The following is a 25,366-nucleotide window of genomic DNA, read 5'->3' as shown; positions in this document are numbered from 1 at the left end:
CACATATCAGTGTTGGTCTACCATGCAGAGCTGTGACTGACTGGAAATAAATCATCAGCTTAAGAGGAGAACTTCCAGCATGAGTGAAGGGACATTAGAGTTAGGTCCCTAGTAAAAAAATGTGTACCTTCACAGGAGAGCTTATTGGGCGCCAGCGTGTAGCCAAGGTCACAGGTCATACAGGAGTAAGAGCCCTCTGTGTTGTTGCAAACGCCCATGGGACAGACCCCCATGGACAGGCACTCGTTTATGTCTGAAGGAGAGAGAGAGAGAGAAGGAGAGAGATTGAGAGAGAGATCATCATAACATGAGTGAGGTCAGATCTAGCCTATCAGTTCAAGGAGACAGCCTCTCAGAGTCTCTGGCCTGATAACATGACTAATGGCTGAATGCAAGGAGACAGCCTCTCAGAGTCTCTGGCCTGATAACATGACTAATGGATGAATGCAAGGAGTCAGCCTCTCAGAGTCTCTGGCCTGATAACATGACTAATGGCGGAATGCAAGGAGACAGCCTCTCAGAGTCTCTGGCCTGATAACATGACTAATGGCTGAATGCAAGGAGACAGCCTCTCAGAGTCTCTGGCCTGATAACATGACTAATGGCTGAATGCAAGGAGACAGCCTCTCAGAGTCTCTGGCCTGATAACATGACTAATGGCTGAATGCAAGGAGACAGCCTCTCAGAGTCTCTGGCCTGATAACATGACTAATGGCTGAATGCAAGGAGACAGCCTCTCAGAGTCTCTGGCCTGATAACATGACTAATGGCTGAATGCAAGGAGACAGCCTCTCAGAGTCTCTGGCCTGATAACATGACTAATGGCTGAATGCAAGGAGTCAGTCTGCACATACAGTAAGCAAAGCCTCCTTTATTAGCTTGCACTGACAGTGCTTTATTAAAAAGGATGGAGAGACAGGCTAAGTATGCAGGACAGGCATCGATTCCAAAACAGCAAGCTATTACAGGTTGGGTATAATTACTTTATCAACAAACACTCCCTGGCTCTCTGTTATGTGATCATTGAAAATTCCTTGCTCTGGTACAGATTATATTTAATATTGGGAAAATAGTGCATTCCATTGTTAAGTGATTGAAATGGCTCTGTTTGCCTGTGGGTCAAAAGAGGAGTTCCACAGTGTGTACCGACTACATAAGAGCAGGGCAGAGGTCGGTTTAATTTCAAATTAGGCCGTTAATCCTGGCATGGAGACATCCATTAAAACCCAATCAAAATCTGAATTGAACTTGTTTTCAGGATTTTCCCAGAGCAAAACATTTCAAAAAGGATATCTTTGTCCTGGTCTCGATCCACCCTTCCATTAAATAACATTGAATAATAACGGACTGGATTTGTAGTCTTCCTCTTGGGGAGAAGAAGGGGAGGGTGGGGGTAAGTGTTTTCCAGAGGTTAGTTAGGCAGTCTTACCCATGCAGTGGGAGCCGTCCTCAGACAGGGTAAAGCCAGTCCCACAGCTCCTGCAGGAGAAGGATCCGGGACTGTTCCTACACAGCTGGCCTGGGCACACGTTAGCCACCAAGCACTCATCCACATCTGAACAACAGGACAGAGAGACAGAGAGAAGCCCTGTTAACTACATCCCTGAGCTGTCGCAGAGGTCAGCAGGCCTGGTGGAAGACATGACAGTGTGCCACATGTAATCATTTTGATCAGTTTATAAATGATATGGCATAAAGTTCCACTGTCAACACATCTATCTCTCCAGCTGATCTATCAGTGGGACAGGCTGACTTCACTGTGTTATATTTGAGGCCTATGGCTCATTCTTTCGAACACATGGTGCCAGAGGGAGAGGGATCCAGGACCCAGTTATGATGTGATGTCTGGGAGGAGTATTTTGGGATCTTTAGCTCAGGAGAGGGGCTTTGTGTCCAAGTCGTCACACCTGATGCCATTTACAGACAACCTGAGCCTGCTGTTAAAACAGGCAATGTGTGAGAGAGAGGCCTGGCTGGACTCACACAGGGCCCAGTGGGGTGTTCCTGGCACCCTCTCTTACGTCTGACACACGCAGGGCCGAGGGCAGAACCTAACATCCTTACACAGCATACCATAACACACCTTCACACTCCAGCCCATCCTCAGTCACTCTGTAGCCTGGCCTGCAGGTGGTGCAGATGAAAGAACCCTCTGTGTTGGTGCATGTTCCCTTGGGGCACGTAGTGGGCAGCGCACACTCATCAATATCTGTTCCAATAAGTAACAAACAAACTCAGACTGGTCGGTAACATACAACTCCTTCAGGACAGACCATTAGATGTGGTTTCAGGGAGGATGGACAAACCTTCACAAAGCTCTCCATCAAGGGAGACGCTGTAGCCTGAGGGACAGGTGATGCAGGAGTAGGAGCCCTCAGAGTTCAGACAGATTCCATTAGCACACACAGACCCAGACTGGCACTCATCAATATCTGGAGGAGACACGCAGACAAGCACAGACAAGATCTACTATTGATACAGTTGATACACGCAAAGGGCAAGTCTTAGAAGGCGTGGGTGAATGTGCCAGCTGGGGAAGGCTTTGACTGCACTCACCCTCACACCTCTGCCTGTCCTGGGAAACCCGGTATCCGTCCTTACAGCTGGTGCAGGTGAAGGAGCCCTCTGTGTTGGCACATACCCCTCCTAGACACATGTCTGCTTGGGAGCACTCATCCACATCTGGAACAAGGACAGGGATTAAGAATGTAAAGTAGGTTGCTACACACTATCTGACATGGTAGTTATACCATTGACTGAAACACTAAATGTTGTACAGGTTACATACAGTACCTTCACATCTCTGTCCATCAGCTGATCGCTGGAATCCCGGGCTGCAGTTCTTGCATGAGTAGGAATCTTTGGTATTAGTGCAAATTCCCCCGGGGCACACATTAGGAGTAGCACACTCATCGACATCTAATAAAACAATGATGAGGCATTAAAAAAGCCACAGAGAGCTCAGGGCTCAAAGAGAGCTGCGTTATACCGTGAAGAGTCATATTTCACACACATCACATCTAATCCTTTACAGACCTTCACAGGCCCTGCTGTCAGGAGTGGTTTGGTAACCAGGGTTACAGCTGCACCTGTGGGAGCCATCCAGATTGACACACCTGCCATGGAGGCAGGCACCAGGGAGCAGACACTCATCCATATCTGGAGAAAAGACAGTGTGGAGGAGGACCTCGTTAAACCACCACTGCTCCTCACGGTTAACAACATTTATTGAAAGCCCTGGACCTCTAAGGCTTCTTCAGTAGCACTATTGCCCATTCAGAGAACTGTCACTTTAAGACCAAACCTGGGAAATGTATGTGTGACTGTTCTCACAAACAAGTACCTTGACAACTGTTGTTGTCCAAAGAGGCCTGGTATCCTTGGTAACAGTTACAGCTGTAAGAGCCCTCGGAGTTGACACACCTACCATGGAAGCACACCGATTGGTCCAAACACTCGTTTACGTCTGAGGGCGAGACAGGTCAATAACATTAAGGTCACCATGACAGGTATGAAAAACACCCACAACCCATGACATGATCAGTAGGAATACACTGTTACCGTGAATGTTTGTCGTTATCTATTGTCCTGCCTTAATATGTTCCACTTCACGCTCTAAGTCAATACACAGGATAACGGAAGAAACACTTTATTTGTGTAGAAACATTCATGCAAAAATATTGTTTTAAAGTAGACTCCAAAAGGCATAAATCAAAAACTGTATTTCATGGATCTAAGCATGTGCCAGACGGTTCTATCTCGTGTGTGGATCGAGCATGGAGATGTGTGTGTGTGAGTGGGCAGAGTTGAACTCTCTCCACACAGCTGTGCAGGCAGCTTTAATGTGAGGTGAATGAGACAGTAGAAACAGACGGCTACAGCGCTGAAAACATCCAGTGGAACACAGGCAGGGCTTTGTGTGTGCCTTGCCTTGCCTGCGGTGGCTCTAGCCAGACGTCTGTCAGTACGGCCCAAAACGTTGTTTCTGCAATCTCCTGGCATCTCTCAGTCCTCTACGATATGTCTGACATGGGGCTGGAGCTGTTCTCTCTATCGCACAACCAACTAAGCTTATCCATTTACGCAGCCAATTGGATTCCAACTACTGTCCTACGCTCTTAGAAAAAAGGATTCCATAAGGTTTCTTTGGTTCTGTCCCCATAAGAGAACCATTTTTGGTTCCAGGTTCAACGTTTTGGGTTCCATGTAGAACTCTCTGTGGAAAGGCTTCTACATAGAACTCAAAAGGGTTCCTGGCACCAAAAAGGGTTCTCTATGGGGACAGTCAAAGAACCCTTTTAGGTTTTCTAAGAGTGTAAAGAGTGTACAGGCAATTGACTAAGGCAGATGCTGGAAACAAACATGGGGAACACACTTGCTGCTTGCATACATGGTCCCTGGTTGAGTTGAGTTTCTTCACCATGTGGATATTAGCCTGTTGCTGGTCCTTTTAGTGGGGGTTTATTTAACTCCTGTGTTCCACCTCATTTCCAGAGGAAGTGCCTCTCAGCAGCTAGTTATACTCCACATCATAACATAGAACGCTATGAGAGGATTGATTGTATGTGTTTAAAGACCTCTTAGCAGACAACAGTGGAGCTAATGTAGTACTTTCTTTGAAGGGAATCAGATTGAAGTAATCAAAGAACCCATGAGGTAAGCTCCAGCCTTGTTTAGTCATAGGAATCATTGGGAAGACATTTTAGAAATGTCAAAAACTGACTGAACATTACGTTCACCTTTCACATGTGAGTTCAGACTGGAAGCAGTGGGGGAAAAGTACTCCATTTTCATACTTGATTAAAAGATACCTTAATGGAAAATGACTCAAGTAAAAGTGAAAGTCACCCAGTTAAATCCTACTTGAGTAAAAGCCTACAAGTATTTGGTATTACATTTACTTAAGTATCAAAAGTAAATGTACAAATAATTGAAAATTCCTTATATTAAGCAAACCAGATAGCACAATTTTAGTAAAGTAAAGTACAGATATCCCAAAAAACGACTTAAGTAGTACTTTAAAGTATTTTTACACCACTGACTGGGAGAACTTGAATTTGACAAATGAATCACCTCAGAAGCTCAAATATTCAACCCTTTTCTTGATGAGTGGGGATGGTAGTGGCGAGAGGGAGAAGATGACGCAATACCAGCCAGGAGTGCCTCTTATGTAACATGAGCACCTCGAGGTTAGCGGGGTTGCTACGCTGTGTTGTTGGCTCCTTCAGCATGCTACAGACCTTGTATAGTGTGTCATGGACTGTGTATTGGAGCTGTATAAACCCTCAGAGGTTTTATAGTGTAACAGAGGCAGGGCTATAGGTGAATAACCACATAACCAATATAACCACAATATTAACCCCTCCATATATCTCAGTCCTCACTCAGTCCTCACTCAGTCCTCACTCAGTCCTCACTCCGGACTCCACTGCAGTGGCCAGAGCCATTCAAAAAATAATAGGCTGTTTGTTTAAGGCTGAGGCCAAGGGAAAATATTTTGACTCTCCCAAAATGAAGTATTATAAACAATCTTTTACAGCAGCAGATGATATGAAAAGATCAGCAATAACAAGGCGATGTGTTTAAACAATATGGGTCTGGCCCCGGGGGCTAGGGATAGGTGGGGAGAGCAGGAGGGGCAGATATTACACAAATAATGGAGCCACTGGAAGGGAAAGAGTGAGAGAGTGGAGGACCTAGCCTAGGTGTCACTAACTCACTGCCATCACTCAAGGCCCACCAGGCCTCTACTGCTACTCTGCACTGTGGTTGGGGTGATGTGGTAGTCCCCTGAAAATACAACATCCAATATTAAGCCTTAGAAACCATAGAAACATAAAGGCATAGAAACCATAAACAGTACATGTATTTCCATGGCAGAATTAAAAATACATTTTGGACTGACCAATGTAGATCGTTTTAAAAACATGCAACTTAAAAGAGGCATATCACTTTTGGACATCAAAGCAACCTTGAGGGAATCTTATTTGAGTCAGAAATGGATGTTCATATGATAGGTAAGATATATAAAACCTTGCAGAGAGCATATCCAACTGACAATCTCCTAGAAAAAAATATAAACTATTGGAACCAAGACTTAAAAAGAACTGATGGAGGGAAAGTTGGAGCATAACTAAGGAAATTACAGTTATTTATGCTTAATCCAGTTTAAACTAATGTATAGAATGTTTTATACAAGAGACAAAATTCACAAATCCTTCAGGCAGAGTCATGTCTCAAGTGTAAAACGAATAATGACTCAATAATCCATGCTTTCTTGGAATGCTATAAAGTCTTGGAAGTTGTGGGCCGAGCTAGAAAGTTGGCTGTCAGAAGTACTGTATTACAATGTAAACTTACTTTGAATCCATCTGTCTGCATATTTCAAGACATGGCATATGGGGGTGTAGTGAGACCCAATGGGCAGGAGGATTTTCTTCTTATCACTCATCTTGAAAAAAACATATACTAAAATCTTGGAAGTCAATCAATCCGCCATCATTGACACAATGGAAAAATCAAATGATTTATTATTGAAATACCATTGGCAACCGAGAAAAAACGAATTGCTACAATTTAAGGCCAAGTGGCAAACGATAATGAGGGATGGGGGAGTGAGCATGCGGGTCAGGGCAGATAAGATGTAGTCATTGTTTGTGTGTGTCTGTAAGTTGTTGTTATATGTATAAGTTTGTATGTGAAGTGTAAAAAAATAAACAATTAAAACGTGAGATTAGAGGACCTAGTCGAGGAGTCACTCACTCAAGCCCTGAGATAATTATTCTAGAATCCTCAATGATTCCAGACTTTTGAGCTAAAACACTAGTGAAAAATCTAATTCAGCTGTGTCCAATTTGAAGGCAAACTGTAGAGTATCAGGCCTGTCAACACGTCCTTAAGACCATTCACTGTTGCACTGATGACGTCTTATTTGTCATTTCTGGTGTTACCAACAGCAAGCTTTGCTCACGTAAAATGTGCCAGGCAGGCTGGGGGAATATTATCCAATCATAAAGAAGTTTAAGAGGGAAACCCAGTTCATTTCCAGGCATGGCCTTTGGAGGCCACTCTTACCCAGACATCTCCCTCTGGCAGCCTTGAACCCGGGGCCACAAGCCTGGCACTGGAAGGAGCCTGGGGCGTTGACACACCTTCCACTGGGGCATGAGTGGGGGTCCCGGCACTCATCCACATCTGGCCAGGGAACAGGGGAGGGAGAGGGGAGGTGAGGAAATACCATTAAAACAAGCCTTCGATTAGCTGGATCCAGTCTGCATTTACACACACACAGACCAATACCCATGCACACAGCCCCTCTCTGGTACGGCCTCCAATTTAAAGTCTCTACATTGTTTTTCCCCTGGCACAGAACTAAGGAAAATACAACAATGGCTGTTCTGTGGCTGGATTGGACAGGAACCCAGGGCAGTCAATAAACACCGCTGGCCAAGCTGCAGTGTGATGTTCTGTTAGTTCAGAGTGTTAAGCCTATCTGTCTCTGTGCTGGACTCACCTTCACACTGTCCCCTCCAGGACTTGGCGTAGCCACTCTTGCATTCACAGGAGTAAGATCCCTCTGTGTTGAAACAGTCCCCATCCTGGCACTTGTTGGCCATGTCACACTCATTTATATCTGCACAAAATCACCCGAACAAGTCAGAGTAACAAAGAAGACTTGTTCTACGAATCTGGCTTAGAGGAACATTGCTTGTCTGAATTTGTCCTTACCAGTTCTTTTCTGGTATGAGAGCAGGAAAACTACAGCTAAAACTACAGCACCCAGCATGCTTTGCCTCCTCCTCTTACCATGGCAGAACTTCCTGTTCTGGGTGATGACCTTGCTGTAGCCGCTGTAGCAGTGGCAAGTGTAGGAGCCAAAGGTGTTCACACAACGGCCCTTCCCTCCACAAGGGTCTTCCTCACACTCATTCACATCTGGAGAAAAAGAATATGAGAGAGAGAGAGAGAGAGAGAGAGAGAGAGAGAGGGAGAGGGAGAGAGAGAGAGAGAGAGAGAGAGCGAGAGAGAGAGAGAGTGGAGTGGGAGGAGAGGCCAGAGTGTTACATTTCAGTTACATTTCACCACTGAAGACCTTGCACTTTCCAACCCTTCACTCTGGAGCCCCTCCACAGTGCAGGCATTCCTTCGTGATGGCCCAGAGCAGGGCTTGGACGGCGACTGCAGAGTGAGGTAACGGATTAAAGCTCCGTGGCAGCTCTCTGGATCACTCCGACCGTGTTGTCAGGCATCGCATAACGGGTCAACATAAACACAGGGATTGCTTTCACTTGGCTCTTGATTTCTCAAGGTCTCTGTGCTTGTATAGTATGTGGTGTGAACAGCGAAGCTCGTGTTGAGACAATGATATGGAGAGCTGACAGAACCCTCGGAGAAGCCCCCTTTACCCGCCCGCCTCTTCCCGTCTTACCGATGCAGTTGGTCTGGAGCGCGCTCAGCTTGTAGCCGGGGTCACAGTAGCAGGTGTAGCCTGTCTGCACTGGCACGCACAGCCCATGGCCACATATGGTTGGAGTGATGGCGCACTTGTCAATATCTGTGAGGAGATACTGACACTGAGTAACCTGTGTAAACATTCAAGACAATACCTCAGTACATAGACATGCCGTGTTCGTCCGATCCTATTGGGTAACCCTTTGTTCACAACTCTTCCTAATTCACACGTCCACCACATGTTATTCTCCATGGAAACGTTCAGGTTGTTTTATGGTGGAGCCTTGGATGGGAGGACAGATTGGTGTAGTGTTGTAAGAGGGGGCAGGTGCTCATTAAGGGTCAGAACGAGAAGAAGGGCAACGCACTGTTAAGCCTGTCATTGGACTTGTCGTTGTTTGTTTCAGTCCAAAGTGGTTCTTGTAAGCACAAGCTGAGGGTGGGCTACTGGGTTTGGCTCAGAGCTCTGACCCTCTCCATAGGATGACCGCGAGTCACTAACACACAGTCTTCTCTCTCTTCTTTTCATGCAGGCCCAGCGCCTGGCAGCTGTCCAGTCCATTTATCTCTTCCAAAAGGCACACTCTCTCTGGTTTCTCGCCCTCTCTCTGGTTTCTCACCCTCTGTGCTACTCGGAAGCATGAAGCCGAGTTGGCTTGGAGTAGAGGGTCCACTAAGAGACCCTTGCTAAACTACAGGTCAGCCCTCAGAAATGTCTATCAAATAGGCCTGTTGGACACAACTCACAAATTCACTGAGATCCCATCTGTATCTAGAAAGAATAAAGTTTACTTGCAAGTCATCATTTATATAGTTATTGGGGAGAATTATGAGTAGACTGTTCACCTCATCAAATCAAAATAAAACTGCATCTCTTAATGTACTGTTACTAACGTAAAATCAGTGGATGTCAAAGGCACAGTGATGTCAAATCAACATCTATTCCACGTTGGTTCAACGTAATTTCATTGAAGTGGCGTGGCCATGCAGTGTACTGTGACCATGACTCTCACCTGTGACCTGAGTGGCCACGATGATGGAGGCTGTACGCTGGCCCTCAGACTCAGGCCCCAGGTTGACGGGAGAGTCAGGAGTGACTTTCTCTACCACATCTACTGGAGAGAGTTGGGGGGAGGGAGAGAGACGGAGAGAGAGGGAGGGAGAGGGAAAGAGAGAGAGAGAGAGACACTGATATAGTATCTGCTTTTCCAACCGGCAATGTCATGACAATCACTCACAAGGTCATCTTACGGTAGCATGGCAGGGATGTAAAGATGAAATATGCCCTTTCTGCTGGATAAAAACGGCACAATAAAAGACATCAGCGGGACTCATAGATCAACTCAACCTATATACTTTATCAATTTCATTGGCAGGGGAGTACCGGGGCAGGCTGCCTCTGCTGTGTGCTGTGTGTGAGCGATTTATAGAAAATGGATCAGGACCCCACGTGCCTTACTGCATGGTAAAACCGCGCTCATTTGCTTTATCAATGCACCATGACCTACAGGACCACTGTGTAAAAACACCACAGTAAATGACAGGCTGAAACCGGCATTATGAGTTATGAATATGACACCATTGTGACAAGGTTCTTTGATGAATTGGAAATTAGATAAATTACCTGAGTACTTCAATGGTGAGTCTGTCGCAACAGGAGACTGTGGAATAAGCAAGAATAGCTTATAATTGGGTTTTAAGACGCGTCATAACCATCAAACTCAAATATGTTCTTCATATGTTGTATGGAAAGACCTAATACCATATGTGTCTTACAGCTGAGAGATGCTGGAAGCTTTTTCTACAATAAACATTTCAAAAGCATGTGCTTTTTTCCAGGAAGAGGAACTCACCGGGTTCAATATTTCCACATCTGTTAGGAGACAGAGAAGAGGCCGTTTTATCAATAGAGAAAGCTGACATTCTGTTTGCATTATCACATTTAACCATTGAGATATCAATCTATGTTCTCATCGGGCATTTTACTGTTTAGAAGCCATCTTAAGGTCTTTGTTTCCAATAAAATATTTATCCTTTAAGCCGGGGAGAAGACCTGGACTCTGATAATAATGAACACTACAGTCCATGGAAAAAAGAAGGGAGAATAGGTATCTTAGATAATTAAGACACAATCTATGAATCATTTTTCTCGGGCCATGGCGATAAACGATCTCATAACTGCAAATCAGAAGAATGTTTCACAGAAGATCCAGAGGTCGCAGATGTTTGACCTGTGTGGATTAAGTCCTCGTCCTTGTCTACTAAAAGGGTTTCCATTGTGTAACCTTGCAACTTTAAATCCATTTTAGTGTGTTGTAGAAATAATATTATCAGTGGTCGACACAAACGCCACAAAGTATGTATAATATTATCATTGTTCTCACCTTGTGGCTGGCTGTGGGTCTCCTCAGCAGGATGCTGTGTGTCTGGGTCTGGATGGAGAGGGTTCTGGGGTTGTTGTACAGTGTGAGGGTACTGAGGGTTCTGAGGTGTCTGGGGGTGCTCTGGATGGTGGGAGTGCTGTGGGAGCTCTTGGGGGTGCTGTGGATGGTGGGGGTATTGTGGGATCTGTGGGGTCAGTGGGACGTGGGGCAGCTGCTGCGGGGGCTGAGCTGGCTGCTGGGGCAGTTGGGGGTCACTAGGGTTCTGGGCCTCCCAGGAAACAACTGTCCTCCTCAGCTCCTCTTCCTCCAGCTGTCTCAGGGAGATCTGCACATCGGAGCGCGAGTATGTGTAGCCGTGGCCAGCGGGACAGATCTCCTTGAAATGGTCTGCAGGCGTACAGGGGCAAACAAAGAACCATAGAAAACATCATAAGGCCATATTCCCCCCTGAGCTAACATAAAACACTGCCAGACAGTAATTATGGATCGCATTTCTGTCTGGTGTTCGCAGCAATACCATAAGCCATCCGTGTAATACCATTATGTACAGCATGCCATACTGTAGTCTCTCCTCTGTGAAGGGGATTGGTTTTCAGCCATGGCCAGGGAGGGAGCTGCCAGGGCAGTGACAGCCGTCAGAGAGGATATCACAGGGTGGATTTGGATGTGTCAGACACTCAGGGCAGTGCCAAGGGGGAAGTAGAGGATCATATAACATATCTGACCTTTGAACTCTGGGCAGTAGAAGACTGACTGAAGAGGTAAAAGGAGGGTGATTGCATCTCTTTGTGTTGGAGCCCAACAGACTTCAGCAGGGGTAAATCTATTACAGTTAAACAGTATTGTCCCCTGTCTGACCTGGAACAGAGGCCCCTGGAACAGAGGCCCCTGGAACAGAGGGGAATGTTATAAAGGACGGAGAATCTCTAATATTGATAGCATTGTGGTTAAATGCAGGAAGTGTGGCTATGATGATAGTCTCCTGACTGATGTCTATAATGCGGATGGAGCTGGGGGTTTGTGGCTGTATACACATCAGAGCCTTAAGTCTGACATGATGTGAAGTCAACGTGCTCCTATTACCAGACTACTAATAATGAGTCGGGATTCTCTGTGTTCAACATGGCTCTAACAGATTGTCAGGTCATACAACAGCCAGTGTCTGACTCAGGGTACTCAGGCTGTATGTGGACTATATCTGCACACAGAGCCACAGAGTAGAGTACTAGTCTGGCAGAGCACCATGGAGGTCTGGTCTGGCTCTCAAATATCTGCTGATCTGTGACAACCTCCATGAATCACTCACCCAAACAGGCACCACTCTAAATAATGTTATTTTCTCTGACTTTGAAGATAAAATCTGCAAGTATAAAATAGGATAAAAACCATTTTCCATGTTTCATTTGGCCTGACTCTCTTTTCGAAGGAGGGGGGGGGGGGATTGCTAGCTGGACTATTACTGTCATTTACCTCCAAGAACCTGTGTGATACAAGATTGACTTCCACTATTTTAATATTATGCAGCTTTGACATATGAAGGTTCTGTTGTTTTGAGCTTATTCCACATTAAACATTTAGGGTTTTCTTTGAACTGCATTACATGACTGGCGGGCCGAGACAGCCAGCATAATACGGTGAGTGAAGCCTGAACGACTGTTGTGTTGAGTAGCACGTATGTTTTCATTAAGATCACACATTTCATACCACCTTTAAAATCCGACCCAGCCAACAAATGTTCACCTAGTGTAATCAAAGTATTTGACCAGTTCATCGAGGTTGGAGTGGCCATCTCCACCACATGTACTAGAGAAAAAGAGCGCAATAGACAGAGTGGTAGAAGTAGGATCTGTGTGTGTGGGTACCTGTGTCTGGCAGAGGGCACCTCTCGCAGGCCGTGCCCCAGACCGTGCCCCAGGCCGTGCCCCAGGCCTTGCCCACACGGCTGCAGCAGCAGATCTGTTTGGTGATGTGCTGGGTGAGAGGCAGAGAGCAGGCCCCTGCTGATGCTGAGCGGTAACACATCCCCCTCTGGTCCGACACAGCCTTGTCCGCTGTCCGAAAAAACATATACACCTTCATCAGACAGACTTCACACACCAAGGAAAGACCATATGACAGACAGGCCATCAGTCATAGCAACAGACAGTAGGAGTACTCACAGACACAGTGGCTCCTGGCAGGGTCCAGCATGTAGCCTAGTTTACAGGTGCATCTGTAGCTTCCTCTGGTATTCAGACACTCAGCGTTCTTACAGATCCCATTCATCAGGCACTCGTTGATGTCTAGGAGAAGAAAACACACCATGGCAGACTTGCCTAGTTAAAAAAGGTTCAACAAATACATCAAATAAATAGTACAGTATCTGATTGTTGGGTTGTAACAAGGCATCGAGGCAATGTTTTTGGTGTCAGGATGACAAAAAAAAAAAAAAAACTCTTTCATTATGTAATAATGATCTCATATCCAATTACACATCTCCATGTATAAGAATAAGTTACTTACTCTCATCCCTAAGTCTACATTTATTACAGACTCCCATACACAAAAATGTGTTGTATTCTACAACGTTTCTGACAGGTAGAGAAGATGGAGGAAGTTAATCATTTGTCATCATCACACATTGAGATATGCCCAAGTAGTAATATGTAAGTAATCAAAACCATTAGCTACTGGCAAGTGATGACATGTGATAGATGCCCTAGATGACACATGATAGATGCCCTTGATGACATGATAGATACCCTAGATGACATATGATAGATGCCCTAGATGACATGTGATAGATGCCCTAGATGACAGATGATAGATGCCCTAGATGACATGTGATAGATGCCCTAGATGACATGTGATAGATGCCCTAGATGACAGATGATAGATGCCCTAGATGACAGATGATAGATGCCCTAGATGACATGTGATAGATGCCCTAGATGACAAATGATAGACGCCCTAGAACTGCCTGACCTTTCAGCCTAAAAGTGTAAGGACAGATGATTGAAGACGACAGAATAGTGTCTGGACATGAAAAACATAATGACAATAATACTGACACGGGGATGAAACAGAGGAACAGACAGATATAGGAAAGGCAATCAAAACATGAAGGAGTACAGGTGAGTCCAATGAAGCACTGATGCGCATAAAGAAGGTGACAGGTGTGCGTAATGATGGGCAGCCTGGCGCCCTTGAGCGCCAGGGAGGGGGAGCGGAAGCAGGTGTGACAATAAGTACCCGCTAGAGAACGTTGCCGTGGAAATATATAAAATAAATAATAATGACAATAGTTAGTCAAGAATATATTTAGTATAATTATACAAAGTCCTAGAAAAAATGTAGGCCTATAGCATATTTTCGTTTCCTTCACAATAAAAACATTACAGTGTAATCCATTTGATCAACTTTATTTGTAGATTTGATTAGTAATAAAGATATAGTAATTAATTAAGTCCAGTTACAGCTTATTTTGACAAAGTAGAAATTAAAAATGATTTGCTGTATTCCTAAACAAAAGCACCACTGCATGAACAATTGTAAAGGATGAATTGCATAAATGAATATCAGTGGAAATATATTCATGACAAGATATAAAAACAGTCATTTGTTGATTGCATCGGACCCTGTATTGTGCCCTTATACCCATGCCCTTACACATAAACTAATCTCATCTTCTCTTCATGCTTTGGGTCCACAATCAGCATACAGCTTCGGGGCTTTGTGTGAGTAAGCCCCACAAACAAATCGGTTGTACTGCACATAGTTTTCAAGGGCATGGTATCGTGTGCACCTGCCGCAGGTGTCGCACAATCTCTCTGAAGCGGTTGTGTCCAACCCATACCAATCAGACCAAAATGAATCCACATCCGTGCTCTTTCTGCCGTACGCCCCGTGGACATACAAGAGTGCAATAAATGCTTACAGTTCATAGACATTGGCCACCTACTGATTCCTTTTCTGTGTGCATGAGCAACAGTACGATCTCTGATGTGCTGCAACATGTGCATCTCTGTTCTACCCAAACCGTGCCATCCCTCCCAGACTCCTGTCTCACCGTGCCATCCCTCCCAGACTCCTCTCTCACCGCGCCATCGCTCCCAGACTCCTGTCTCACTGTGTCATCGCTCCCAGACTCCTGTCTCACTGTGCCATCGCTCCCAGACTCCTGTCTCACCGTGCCATCCCTCCCAGACTCCTGTCTCACCGTGCCATCCCTCCAAGACTCCTCTCTCACCGTGCCATCCCTCCCAGACTCCTCTCTCACCGTGCCATCCCTCCCAGACTCCTCTCTCACCGTGCCATCCCTCCCAGACTCCTGTCTCACCGTGCCAGCCCTCCCAGACTCCTCTCTCACCGTGCCATCGCTCCCAGACTCCTCTCTCACCGTGCCATCTCTCCCAGACTCCTCTCTCACCGTGCCATCGCTCCCAGACTCCTGTCTCACCGCGCCATCCCTCCCAGACTCCTGTCTCACCGTGCCATCGCTCCCAGACTCCTGTCTCACCGTGCCATTGCTCCCAGACTCCTGTCTCACTGTGCCATCGTTCCCAGACTCTTGTCTCACCGTGCCATCGCTCCCAGACTCCTGTCTCACCGTGCCATCGCTCCCAGACTCCTGTCTCACCGTGCCATTCCTCCCAGACTCCTGTCTCACCGTGCCATCCCTCCCAGACTCCTGTCTCACCGTGCCATCGCTCCCAGACTCCTGTCTCACCGTGGCAGTTGAGATCACCGTCTCAGTTGGCTTTGTTCTGTTTTTTTCTGAGGCGCTCAGCATCGAAGGCAGAGGCTCGATATCAACATCAGAATCAGATGAAGGCTCTTCATCAGCAACGTCGATTTCAAGCTCAATATCTGATCCTCCATCCGACTCCAACTCATCTAGATTCTGCAGTATTTGCAATGCTGTCAGTGCGTCCATTTGTTTGGTTCGGCTTGCCATTGTGAACTACACACATTGTATGTTGTACTCAGTTCACTCTCCCAGGGGAAATTATACACCATGTCCAGCCTTTCATAATAAAATAATTAGACCACCCACAGTTCTTCATCAAAATGACACTATTGTTCTAAATTAAATCATCCTCTTCACCCTCATCATTCAGATCAATTAAATTAAATCACCCTCCTCATCATTCAGTTCACTGAAGTCACATACACAATTATCAGTTTCTATCTGGTGTCTATTGCCCGTTCATTGCCCATTCACGGTGTCTAGGAAAAACTGCCTTTCTAGCCACTGTGCTTCTACATCTGCATTGCTTGCTGTTTGGCGTTTTAGGCTGGGTTTCTGTATAGCACTTTGTGACATCGGCTAATGTAAAAAGGGCTTTATAAATACATTTGATTGATTGATTGATCCATTGGCGACAAAATAGCATATTTAAATTGGTACGTTTATTATGCTACTAGTTTTTGCTTAGTTGCCAGACCAATGCTGCCGCGCGGGTGGTCATGTGTTGAATGCATGGGCAGCACCGATATTCTTGGGAAAAGTGACATTTGGAAATAGAGCTGCACCGCTTGGGCCTCTACTGTTTTTACTGTATATTAACGATATGAAAGACGCTTGTTCTGGCCAACTTTTCCTTTATGCCGATGACTCTACTCTTCTGGTGTCTCACTAAAGTAAAACTATGTTGGAGAGCATATTTAGCACAGAGCTTACTAACATTGGCAAATGGCTTGGAGATAATAAGCTATCTCTGCACTTAGGCAATGAACTTTGGGTCCAGACCTAAATTGAGTAGGTCGTCTGAAATCAGAGTGAAGGGGTGAGGTGCTGACTACTAAAACCTCTGTTAGCTACTTGGGATGTATCCTTGATGGAAGCTTGGGAGGTGTGAGCATGGCCAATAAGGTGCTAGGGAAGGTTAATGCCAGATCAGGTGTTGCTGATGTGTGCTTATACAGGTTCAGGAGTAATGCTGGGAAAGGTACTGTCTTGTATACTGGAGCCTCAGAGTGGAATGAGTTGCCTCTGCCCATAAAAATGACGTCCTCTCTGGACAGCTTTAAAAATAAAGTAAAAATATGTTTGATATCTTCTGTGCCCATATGAATAACCCCTATGATGTAACTGGAATGAGGAGATATATGTTCTTCTTCTCTGTTTTTATGTTTTATTATCTCAATGCCATACTGTGTTTAACTGTATTCGATCTTGCCTAGCCATCTCGTCTCAAGAGGACCGCAATGGTAATAAGTCCCAGACTTTGTGTTATCCTCCATGATTGAACAATGGTAATCAGTCCCAGACTTTATTGTGTGTTATCCTCCATGATTTTACTCATGTGCATGTATTGCTTTTTCAAGTTTTATGTGTGCTTGTTATTTTTTAGATGGTCGAATTAATAAACTAAACTAAATTCTTGAATTATGAGAGCTATTTGACAAATGTAAGTGTAATAGAACCTGCAGAATATGCTCATCAGATTGTCAATTTCATTTTGCCTATAGGCTAACTCTTATTATGTGTGAAATTAGTTTCGGTATAGTTTCGATGGACCAGCTGCGCAGGCTGACTGGTATCGTTTGTTTCCCAATCACTAAGTTAGATAGTCAAGGATATGTTTTGCATTACTCTAAAGGCCTACTGCAACACATAGCATGCTTTCATTTCCCTTACAATAAATTCGATTAGTAATAGAGATAGCAAATAAAACAGTCCCATAACAGCTTATTTTTACAAAGTAAAACGTAAAAGAAAATGGTATCAACCCCAAAGGTGTGTGGTCAAATTATTTGCTGCTGATACAGTTGAAGTCGGAAGTTAACATACACCTTAGCCAAATACATTTAAACTCAGTTTTTCACAATTCCTGACATTTAATCCTAGTAAAACTTCCCTGTCTTAGGTCAGTTAGGATCACCACTTCATTTTAAGAATGTGAAATGTCAGAATAATAGTAGAGAATGATTTATTTCAGCTTTTATTTCTTTCATCACATTCCCAGTGGATTAGAAGATTACATACACTCAATTAGTATTTGGTAGCATTGCCTTTAAATTGTTTAACTTGGTTCAAACGTTTTGGGTAGCCTTCCACAAGCTTCCCACAATAAGATAGGTACATTTTGGTCCATTCCTCGTGACAGAGCTGGTGTAACTGAGTCAGGATTGTAGGCCTCCTTGCTCGCACATGCTTTTTCAGTTCTGCCCACACATTTTCTATAGGACTGAGGTCAGGGCTTTGTGATGGCCACTCCAAAACCTTGACTTTGTTGTCCTTAAGCCATTTTGCCACAACTTTGGAAGTATGCTTGGGGTCATTGTCCATTTGGAAGACCCATTTGCGACCAAGCTTTAACTGATGTCTTGAGATGTTGCTTCAATATATCCACATAATTTTGCTCCCTCATGATGCCATATATTTTGTGAAGTGCACCAGTCCCTCCTGCAGTAAAGCACCCCCACAACATGACGCTGCCACCCCCGTGCTTCAAGGTTGGGATGGTAATTCTTCGGCTTGCAAACCTCCCCCTTTTTCCTCCAAACATAACGATGGTCATTATGGCCAAACAGTTCCATTTTTGTTTCATCAGAACAGAGGACATTTCTCCAGAAAGTGTGATCTTTGTCCCCATGTGCAGTTGCAAACCATAGTCTGGCTTTTCTATGGCTGTTTTGGAGCAGTGGCTTCTTCCTTGCTGAGCGGCCTTTCAGGTTATATCGATATAGGACTTGTTTTACTGTGGATATAGATACTTTTGTATCTGTTTCCTCCAGCATCTTCACAAGGTCGTTTGCTGTTGTTCTGGGATTGATTTGCACTTTTCGCACCAAAGTATGTTCATCTCTAGGAGACAGAACACGTCTCCTTCCTTAACGGTATGATGGCTGCGTGGTCCCATGGAGTTTATGCTTGCATATTATTGTTTGTACAGATGAACGTGGTACCTTCAGGCATTTAGAAATTGCACCCAAGGATGAACCAGGTCTACATTTTTTTTCTGAGGTCATGGCTAATTTCTTTTGATTTTCCCATGATGTCAAGCAAAGAGGCACTGAGTTTGAAGGTAGGCCTTGAAATACATCCACAAGTACACCTCCAATTGACTCAAATGATGTCAATTAGCCTATCAGAAGCTTCTAAAGCCATGACATAATTTTATGGTATATTCCATGCTGTTTGATGGCACAGTCAACTTAGTGTATGTAAACTTCTGACCCACTGGAATTGTGATACAGTTATAAGTGAAATAATCTGTCTGTAAATAATTGTTGGACAAATGACTTGTGTCATGCACAAAGTAGATGTCCTAACCGACTTGCCTAAATTATAGTTTGTTAACAAGACATTTGTAGAGTGGTTGAAAAACAAGTTTTAATGACTCCAACCTAAGTGTATGTAAACTTCCGACTTCAACTGTAAATAGGCATAACACAAACTCATCATTAATCAACCTCATCACCCTCCTTATCATTCAGTTAGGCCTAATTTAAATTCATTTGTGAAGTAAGGCGCACAATTATCGTACATGCGTTCATTTGGCATTAATTCAGTGAGGAGAGAAATAGGCATTAGCGCCTGGATGGGTACCAACATCCTACAGCACATTGTCTTGGGGGGTTAAGTTGGGAATAGGTGTGAAAAGGTAAAAAGACCCTAAATACTTTTCTGTTTGTGATTCCAAAATGCTGACAAATGAGCAGTGTAAAATACAAACATTTAGGAAAAGTCAGAGAAGAAGCAGGACATAGCTTTTTTGGACTGATATTTTTTATTTACAAAATCAAACGTCAGTGTCCATTGGCCTATGGCGGTTCTAGTGTTGAACAACAGTAAATCATTAGGCCTTTTCCCATCGCCGTGACGACTGGAACCTGACAAGTTGCCATGGCAGATTTTCCCAATAATAATGAATCTGCTCTTGTTTCGCTGTTGTGCTGGCCGGTGGAAAAAGATAGCTTATAAGAGAACAGGGAAAGTCTGGGGAGTGATGGGAGGAAAAGCAAAACTACCATGAGAGTACAGGCCTCTCCTTCTCTCGCTGTGTGTATGTGTGTGTATGTGAGTATGTATGTGTGTGCGTGGTTGTGTGTGCATGCGTGTGTCTGTGTGTGGATCTGTGTGTCCGTGCCTGTGTGCTTGTCTTTGTGTGTCTATGTACGTGCCTGTGTGCGTGTGTGTGTGTGTGTGTGTGTGTGTGTGTGTGTTGGTGGTATGGAGGATTAAAAGGGGAACCAGTTCAAGGTCATAACGTTAGCTGACCTTTCCCCAGCCCCTCTGTTATTAATGATGTAAACAGGCTGACTCAATTGTAAGCAAATGGGCGGACAATATTTCCTGTTTGGGTGAGCCACGCTGCACATAAAGAAGATGCAATGGACAACTGCTGTCATGGGGTTATACACTGTGAGCTCTAACCAAACCATTTCTCTTGGGGAAACTCTGCTACCTCCCACTTAGCGAGACAACAACACTGCTGTGGAGGCGCTGTGGGACTATAGGGACTACTTGAGACCGGTTTAAGCTGCATGTTATCTGGATGTTGAACTGAAGGCTGAAGTTCAACGTTAGGCTCAGCCTTCCTTCATCACATGGGGTCTGTAATCCAGGGTTAGGTTGATTCAGGATAGTGTTAGTGCTACAGTCTGGTCGAGGGTAAGGGATTGGAACTGACGAGAATGAAAGCCTGTCATGACCTCCACTAATCTCAACACCTATCTGACTTCATGGTTGGTCGCGCGCTCATTCTGCCGCAGACATTCTCTTTTATTGTACACGGTACAGACGGAACACACAGACGTCCATCAGAGTTCTCCTCGACAGGTTTCTCATGACACCATTGTTATTGTAGTAATGACACAGAATGATGACTCCAGCCAAAGAGTCCCCTGACTGCGCTTAAACTGACAACCTGCCTGTCCTGAACTCACTCGACCTGTAATTTCTTACTTTATGACTGCATGGCCAAAATAAACTTGTAGAGGATTCACATAAACAACCATGATAATTATTTACTGCCATTGTAAAGGAAATACCTAGCCATACTTTATTTAACAGTAATATCCAGGATTATTGTTGAGTACTGCTAGAGTGGGGACTGGGAGGTTCTCTGTCAAATAAGACAGAGCTGTTTAAATGTTTTGAATCAGACACTAAACATAAGTCATGAGGCAAAAACCCCATCCATTCGAGGACTTGGGAATAGTGAGTGATCCTTTTCCAAACCTTTCCAAAGCTGCTATTAATTGGAGATGCATGTTACTCAGTTAAGAACTTGACCTGTCCTTAGCTGAACAGCAATGTGTTATTCCTCAAAAGCCCAATATGGAAATGCTTGCCTGTCGCTCTGCCTATATTCTCTCTAGAAAAAGCCATATCTCAGACCGGAGGTAAAAAATAAATAAATGATTCAGCCCATACTAAACGTCTGGCAGTGAGGCCATAGATGTTCCATTACATAAGAAGCCCTATAGGTGACTCCAGCCGAACCAGTTCCTCTACAGTGTTTTTCTGGAGTGTTTGGAAGACACAGGCCTCTCCTGAGGTCACAAAACAGCTTGTATTTCTGAGGGGCCATTGTAAGGCCCACTGTGACGTGAGGCCCACTGTAAGCCCCCGAGCCCAGCACCAGGAGCAAAAAGAGAGAGCAGGGCGAATCACGTCTGTGCTCAGACACACAATATGACACAAGACTCTTTCTCCTCCTGTGAGGAATCACACTTTGGCAAGGAGGACACCTGCTTGATAATAATGACAGCATCCCAGAAGAATCTCAGTTTTGCATCCTTGGCAGTTGTTCTAAAGGCTGAAATTCAAAATGATTTTTGGGAATGGAGCTCCAGCAGAATGGGAATAAGACTTTGAAGTTGGCCAGTAAATATTGTGAATATCTGTCAGTTTGGTTTTTCAGCCTCAAAAAATGAGGGACTGTTAGTTAACATCTTGAAGTGATCAGAAAAAGCAAGTTGAATCAAAGTTAGATTAATTACTGCGTTTGCTGGCAACTCTTGACACCATTTTGGACAGCATAAAGTGTCCTTGTCCACAGCTTTTATTTTATGTTCATACACTACGGTTCAAAAGTTTGGGGTCACTTAGAATCGTCCTTGTTTTTGAAAGAAAAGCACATTTTTTGTCCATTAAATAACATCATATTGATCAGAAATACACTGTACATTGCTAATGATGTAAATCACTATTCTAGCTGGAAACGGCAGATTTTTAATTGAATATCTACATTACATAGAGGCCCATTATCATCAAACAACACTCCTGTGTTCCAATGGCACATTGTGTTAGCTAATCCAAGTTTATAATTTTAAAAGGCTAATTGGTCAATAGAAAACCCTTTTGCAATTATGTTACCACAGCTGAAAACTGTTGTTCTGATTAAAGAAGCAATAAAACTGGCCTTCTTTAGACTAGTTGAATATCTGGAGCATCAGCATTTGTGGTTTCGATTACAGGCACAAAATGGCCAGAAACAAAGAACTTTCTTCTGAAACTCGTCAGTCTATTCGTGTTCTGAGAAATGAAGGCTATTCCATGCGAGAAGTTGCCAAGAAAATGAAGATCTCGTACAACTCTGTGTACTACTCCCTTCACAGAACAGCGCAAACTGGTACTAACCAGAATAAAAAGAGGTGTGGGAGGCCTGAGCACAAGTACATTAGAGTGTTTAGTTTGAGAAACAGACACCTCACAAGTCCTCAACTGGCAGCTTCATTAAATAGTACCCACAAAACACCAGTCTCAACGTCAACAGTGAAGAGGTGACTCCAGGATGCTGGCCTTTTAGGCAGAGTTGCAAAGAAAAAGCCATATCTCAGACTGGCCAATAAAAATAAAAGATTCAGATGGGCAAAAGAACAGACACTGGACAGAAGAACTCTGCCTAGAAGGCCAGCATCCCGGTTTAAAACACTGACCAGAGAGAGAATGTCAAAGAACACAGCAAAGAACTGCTGTTTTTATGAGTGAGATCATATCTAAGTTTTTATTCAGCACTGTCAACACTTTTCAGCATGATTAAAAACATAAAACGCGCTTCTCCCTACTTCCACTCGCAATACAGCTGCAATATATGAGTAGCCAAGTGTATCGATAGCCCTGCGTTTTTTATCATTATTAGCAGCTGGTAGTGTCTATTTTAACTTTCTCTGGTCATGGGAACTACATGAATTTGTGCAGGTGCGACTGTAGTTTTGCCATCCGGTGGAAGACGGTGTCTCCTCTCTCTGGTCAGTCTCACCAGAAGAAAGGAAGGAGAGAGTAGGGACCATGAGAGGCGGACCCTCTGCTGCTCTCTCCCTCCCTCTGCTGAGACTAATGCCGTGTTCAAAACAACTGGGAATTTGGATATCTCCGACTTACAACTTCAGTGCGTTCAAGACAACTTGGAACTCTCCCCCCAAAAAAACAAGATGCGACTGGGATTTTTTGGCGGGGTGGTCATCCAACTCGAATCGTTGGCATCTTTCTACAGCTCCGACTTTTTGACCTGAAGATCACTGGCATCATGATTTTATATTTTTTTTCCCCGAGTTCCCAGTTGTCTTGAAAGCACCATGACCATCAGAAGCAGGTACCATCAGTCAAGTCAAATAAAAAGCAAATTATTAGCAAATTATTTCATTTTATGCTCAGCGTTGCCTCGCAAGTGCTACACCAACTGATCTATTTTGTTATCAAAACTCAAGTTTGAGATATAATATGGTCTGAGAAGAACAATATTGTCAGGGCAGGCATATAGCCAATATGCTGTGATAAAGTATTAGGCCTACTGCCCAAACCTCATTCTTCCAAAACTGTTATTATTAGGGTAATGTTATAATGTATTAATGTAATGTAAAAAATTCTGAGTGGTAGATCTCAACTTGCTTTTTGACTGTGAAAGTGAGCTTGACTAACTTGGTGACCACTGCGCTATTGGTATAACTAAACACAAGCAAATCAACAGGACATCATCTTCATCTCTGTCATCTCCGTCCCCTTACCTTGACAATGAGTCAGGTTCACCCTCTTGTAACCCTTGGGGCATTCCACTTGGCCGTTCGCAATCACTGCATACGCTGTGGGATAAAAGAAAAAAAGATCAGAGAAAGAGACATCACATTCTGCTTGTCTACTTTAAAAAGCATTACATCTGTAACACACAGATGGAGGGAGAGGGATGGTTCATGTCTAGCATATGTTACAGATGTGCTGAGCTTAGCGGGGGGAGAAATTAGATGGGGACCCACAGCTGGGCCCTGTGGGACACCAAAACGCTGCCATGTAAATGGATCCCCATCAACCACTGTTATAAGACAGTACTGCCATCACATAAAATCATCAACAACACACAACATCATTAATAATCATATTACATAGACCCTGGGGACACATACACAGAAAACAGAGCCAGTACATCATTGTACTCTGTGTCCATTCATGCCCCCAGCGCAACCATGCACTTGCTGAGGCCTGAAAACATGATGTCATTATTAATTCGGCTCCTTTAGTTGTTGGTACTGAGGAAGGAGGCTATTCTCAATATCAGATGGCAATCACTGAGCCGTCACTTGTAGGGATAGGGGGAAGGGTTGAGGTGGGATTGAGGTAGGTGCAAATCGGAGCTGAATGTTGGACAGGAGCAATGTGATTAGTCACAGATTTCACAGTTATGGAAAACTGAAAGAGGAGACGCAGACGAAGAGCATCCTAGAATATCATCAGACACATGTTACAAGGAGAATGGCCCTCCTCATAATTTTGTAGTCTGGCTAGGGTGTCTTTTTCATTTCAACATGATGGGACAGTACAATGTATTCACTCCCTTTACATCCAGTGGAAGAGTAAAACAATGTTGACTTCATGTGACTTCCAGACCATTCTGGTCTTTTCCAGTTGATCAGATCGCGCCAAACACAAGCTTAGAAAAGGATATTGAGATCTCATCTGATAAAAATCTTCCAGCATATATTGTCTACACACACACACACATTCTCATTCATAGCTTGAAACACGTACACAGTATGACAAACTGTATATGTGAGCTCCATAAGTACCATCAATATCTAGGGTGTCGCAGGCGAGCAGGCAGTCTGACAGACAGTGGTGTTGCAGGCAGGCAGTCTGACAGACAGTGGTGTCGCAGGCAGAAAGTCTGACAGACAGTGGTGACGCAGGCAGGCAGTCTGACAGACAGTGGTGTCGCAGGCAGTCTGTCAGACAGTGGTGACGCAGGCAGGCCGTCTGACAGACAGTGGTGTCGCAGGCAGGCCGTCTGACAGACAGTGGTGTTGCAGGCGAGCAGGCAGTCTGACAGACAGTGGTGTCGCAGGCGAGCAGGCAGTCTGACAGACAGTGGTGTCGCAGACAGGCAGTCTGACGGACAGTGGTGTCGCAGGCAGGCAGTCTGACAGACAGTGGTGTCGCAGACAGTCTGACAGACAGTGGTGTCGCAGGCAGACAGTCTGACAGACAGTGGTGTCGCAGGCAGGCAGTCTGACAGACAGTGGTGTCGCAGGCAGGCAGTCTGACAGACAGTGGTGTCGCAGGCAGAAAGTCTGTCAGACAGTGGTGTCGCAGACAGGCAGTCTGT

At 44.5% G+C, this 25,366-nt stretch overlaps 1 protein-coding gene across 2 annotated transcripts in view; it reads right to left on the bottom strand.

Moving 5' to 3' along the window:
* LOC110497931 (latent-transforming growth factor beta-binding protein 2) overlaps window positions 1-25,366 on the bottom strand; it is a 160,756-nt gene that overhangs the window by 20,082 nt on the left and 115,308 nt on the right. Inside the window, exons 9-27 of one of the 2 annotated variants that reach the window (XM_036954882.1) lie at window positions 23,778-23,852; window positions 12,995-13,117; window positions 12,698-12,886; window positions 10,836-11,222; window positions 10,305-10,324; window positions 10,076-10,112; window positions 9,465-9,563; window positions 8,429-8,554; window positions 7,807-7,935; window positions 7,514-7,633; window positions 7,075-7,194; window positions 3,344-3,466; window positions 3,037-3,159; window positions 2,794-2,919; window positions 2,557-2,682; window positions 2,307-2,432; window positions 2,084-2,209; window positions 1,430-1,555; window positions 128-253 (exon numbers count right to left, since the gene is read on the bottom strand). In XM_036954882.1, the coding sequence (XP_036810777.1) occupies window positions 128-253; window positions 1,430-1,555; window positions 2,084-2,209; window positions 2,307-2,432; window positions 2,557-2,682; window positions 2,794-2,919; window positions 3,037-3,159; window positions 3,344-3,466; window positions 7,075-7,194; window positions 7,514-7,633; window positions 7,807-7,935; window positions 8,429-8,554; window positions 9,465-9,563; window positions 10,076-10,112; window positions 10,305-10,324; window positions 10,836-11,222; window positions 12,698-12,886; window positions 12,995-13,117; window positions 23,778-23,852 (2,427 nt within the window). The remainder of the gene's footprint in view (window positions 1-127; window positions 254-1,429; window positions 1,556-2,083; window positions 2,210-2,306; window positions 2,433-2,556; window positions 2,683-2,793; window positions 2,920-3,036; window positions 3,160-3,343; window positions 3,467-7,074; window positions 7,195-7,513; window positions 7,634-7,806; window positions 7,936-8,428; window positions 8,555-9,464; window positions 9,564-10,075; window positions 10,113-10,304; window positions 10,325-10,835; window positions 11,223-12,697; window positions 12,887-12,994; window positions 13,118-23,777; window positions 23,853-25,366) is intronic. The other variant, XM_036954883.1, reaches the window with a different exon arrangement.

The sequence above is a fragment of the Oncorhynchus mykiss genome, chromosome 19 (genome assembly GCF_013265735.2).
Source record: "Oncorhynchus mykiss isolate Arlee chromosome 19, USDA_OmykA_1.1, whole genome shotgun sequence".
NCBI classification, from domain to species: domain Eukaryota; kingdom Metazoa; phylum Chordata; class Actinopteri; order Salmoniformes; family Salmonidae; genus Oncorhynchus; species Oncorhynchus mykiss.
The sequence above is the reverse complement of the archived record's forward strand: the minus strand, read 5'-3'. Positions and strand labels throughout refer to the sequence as shown.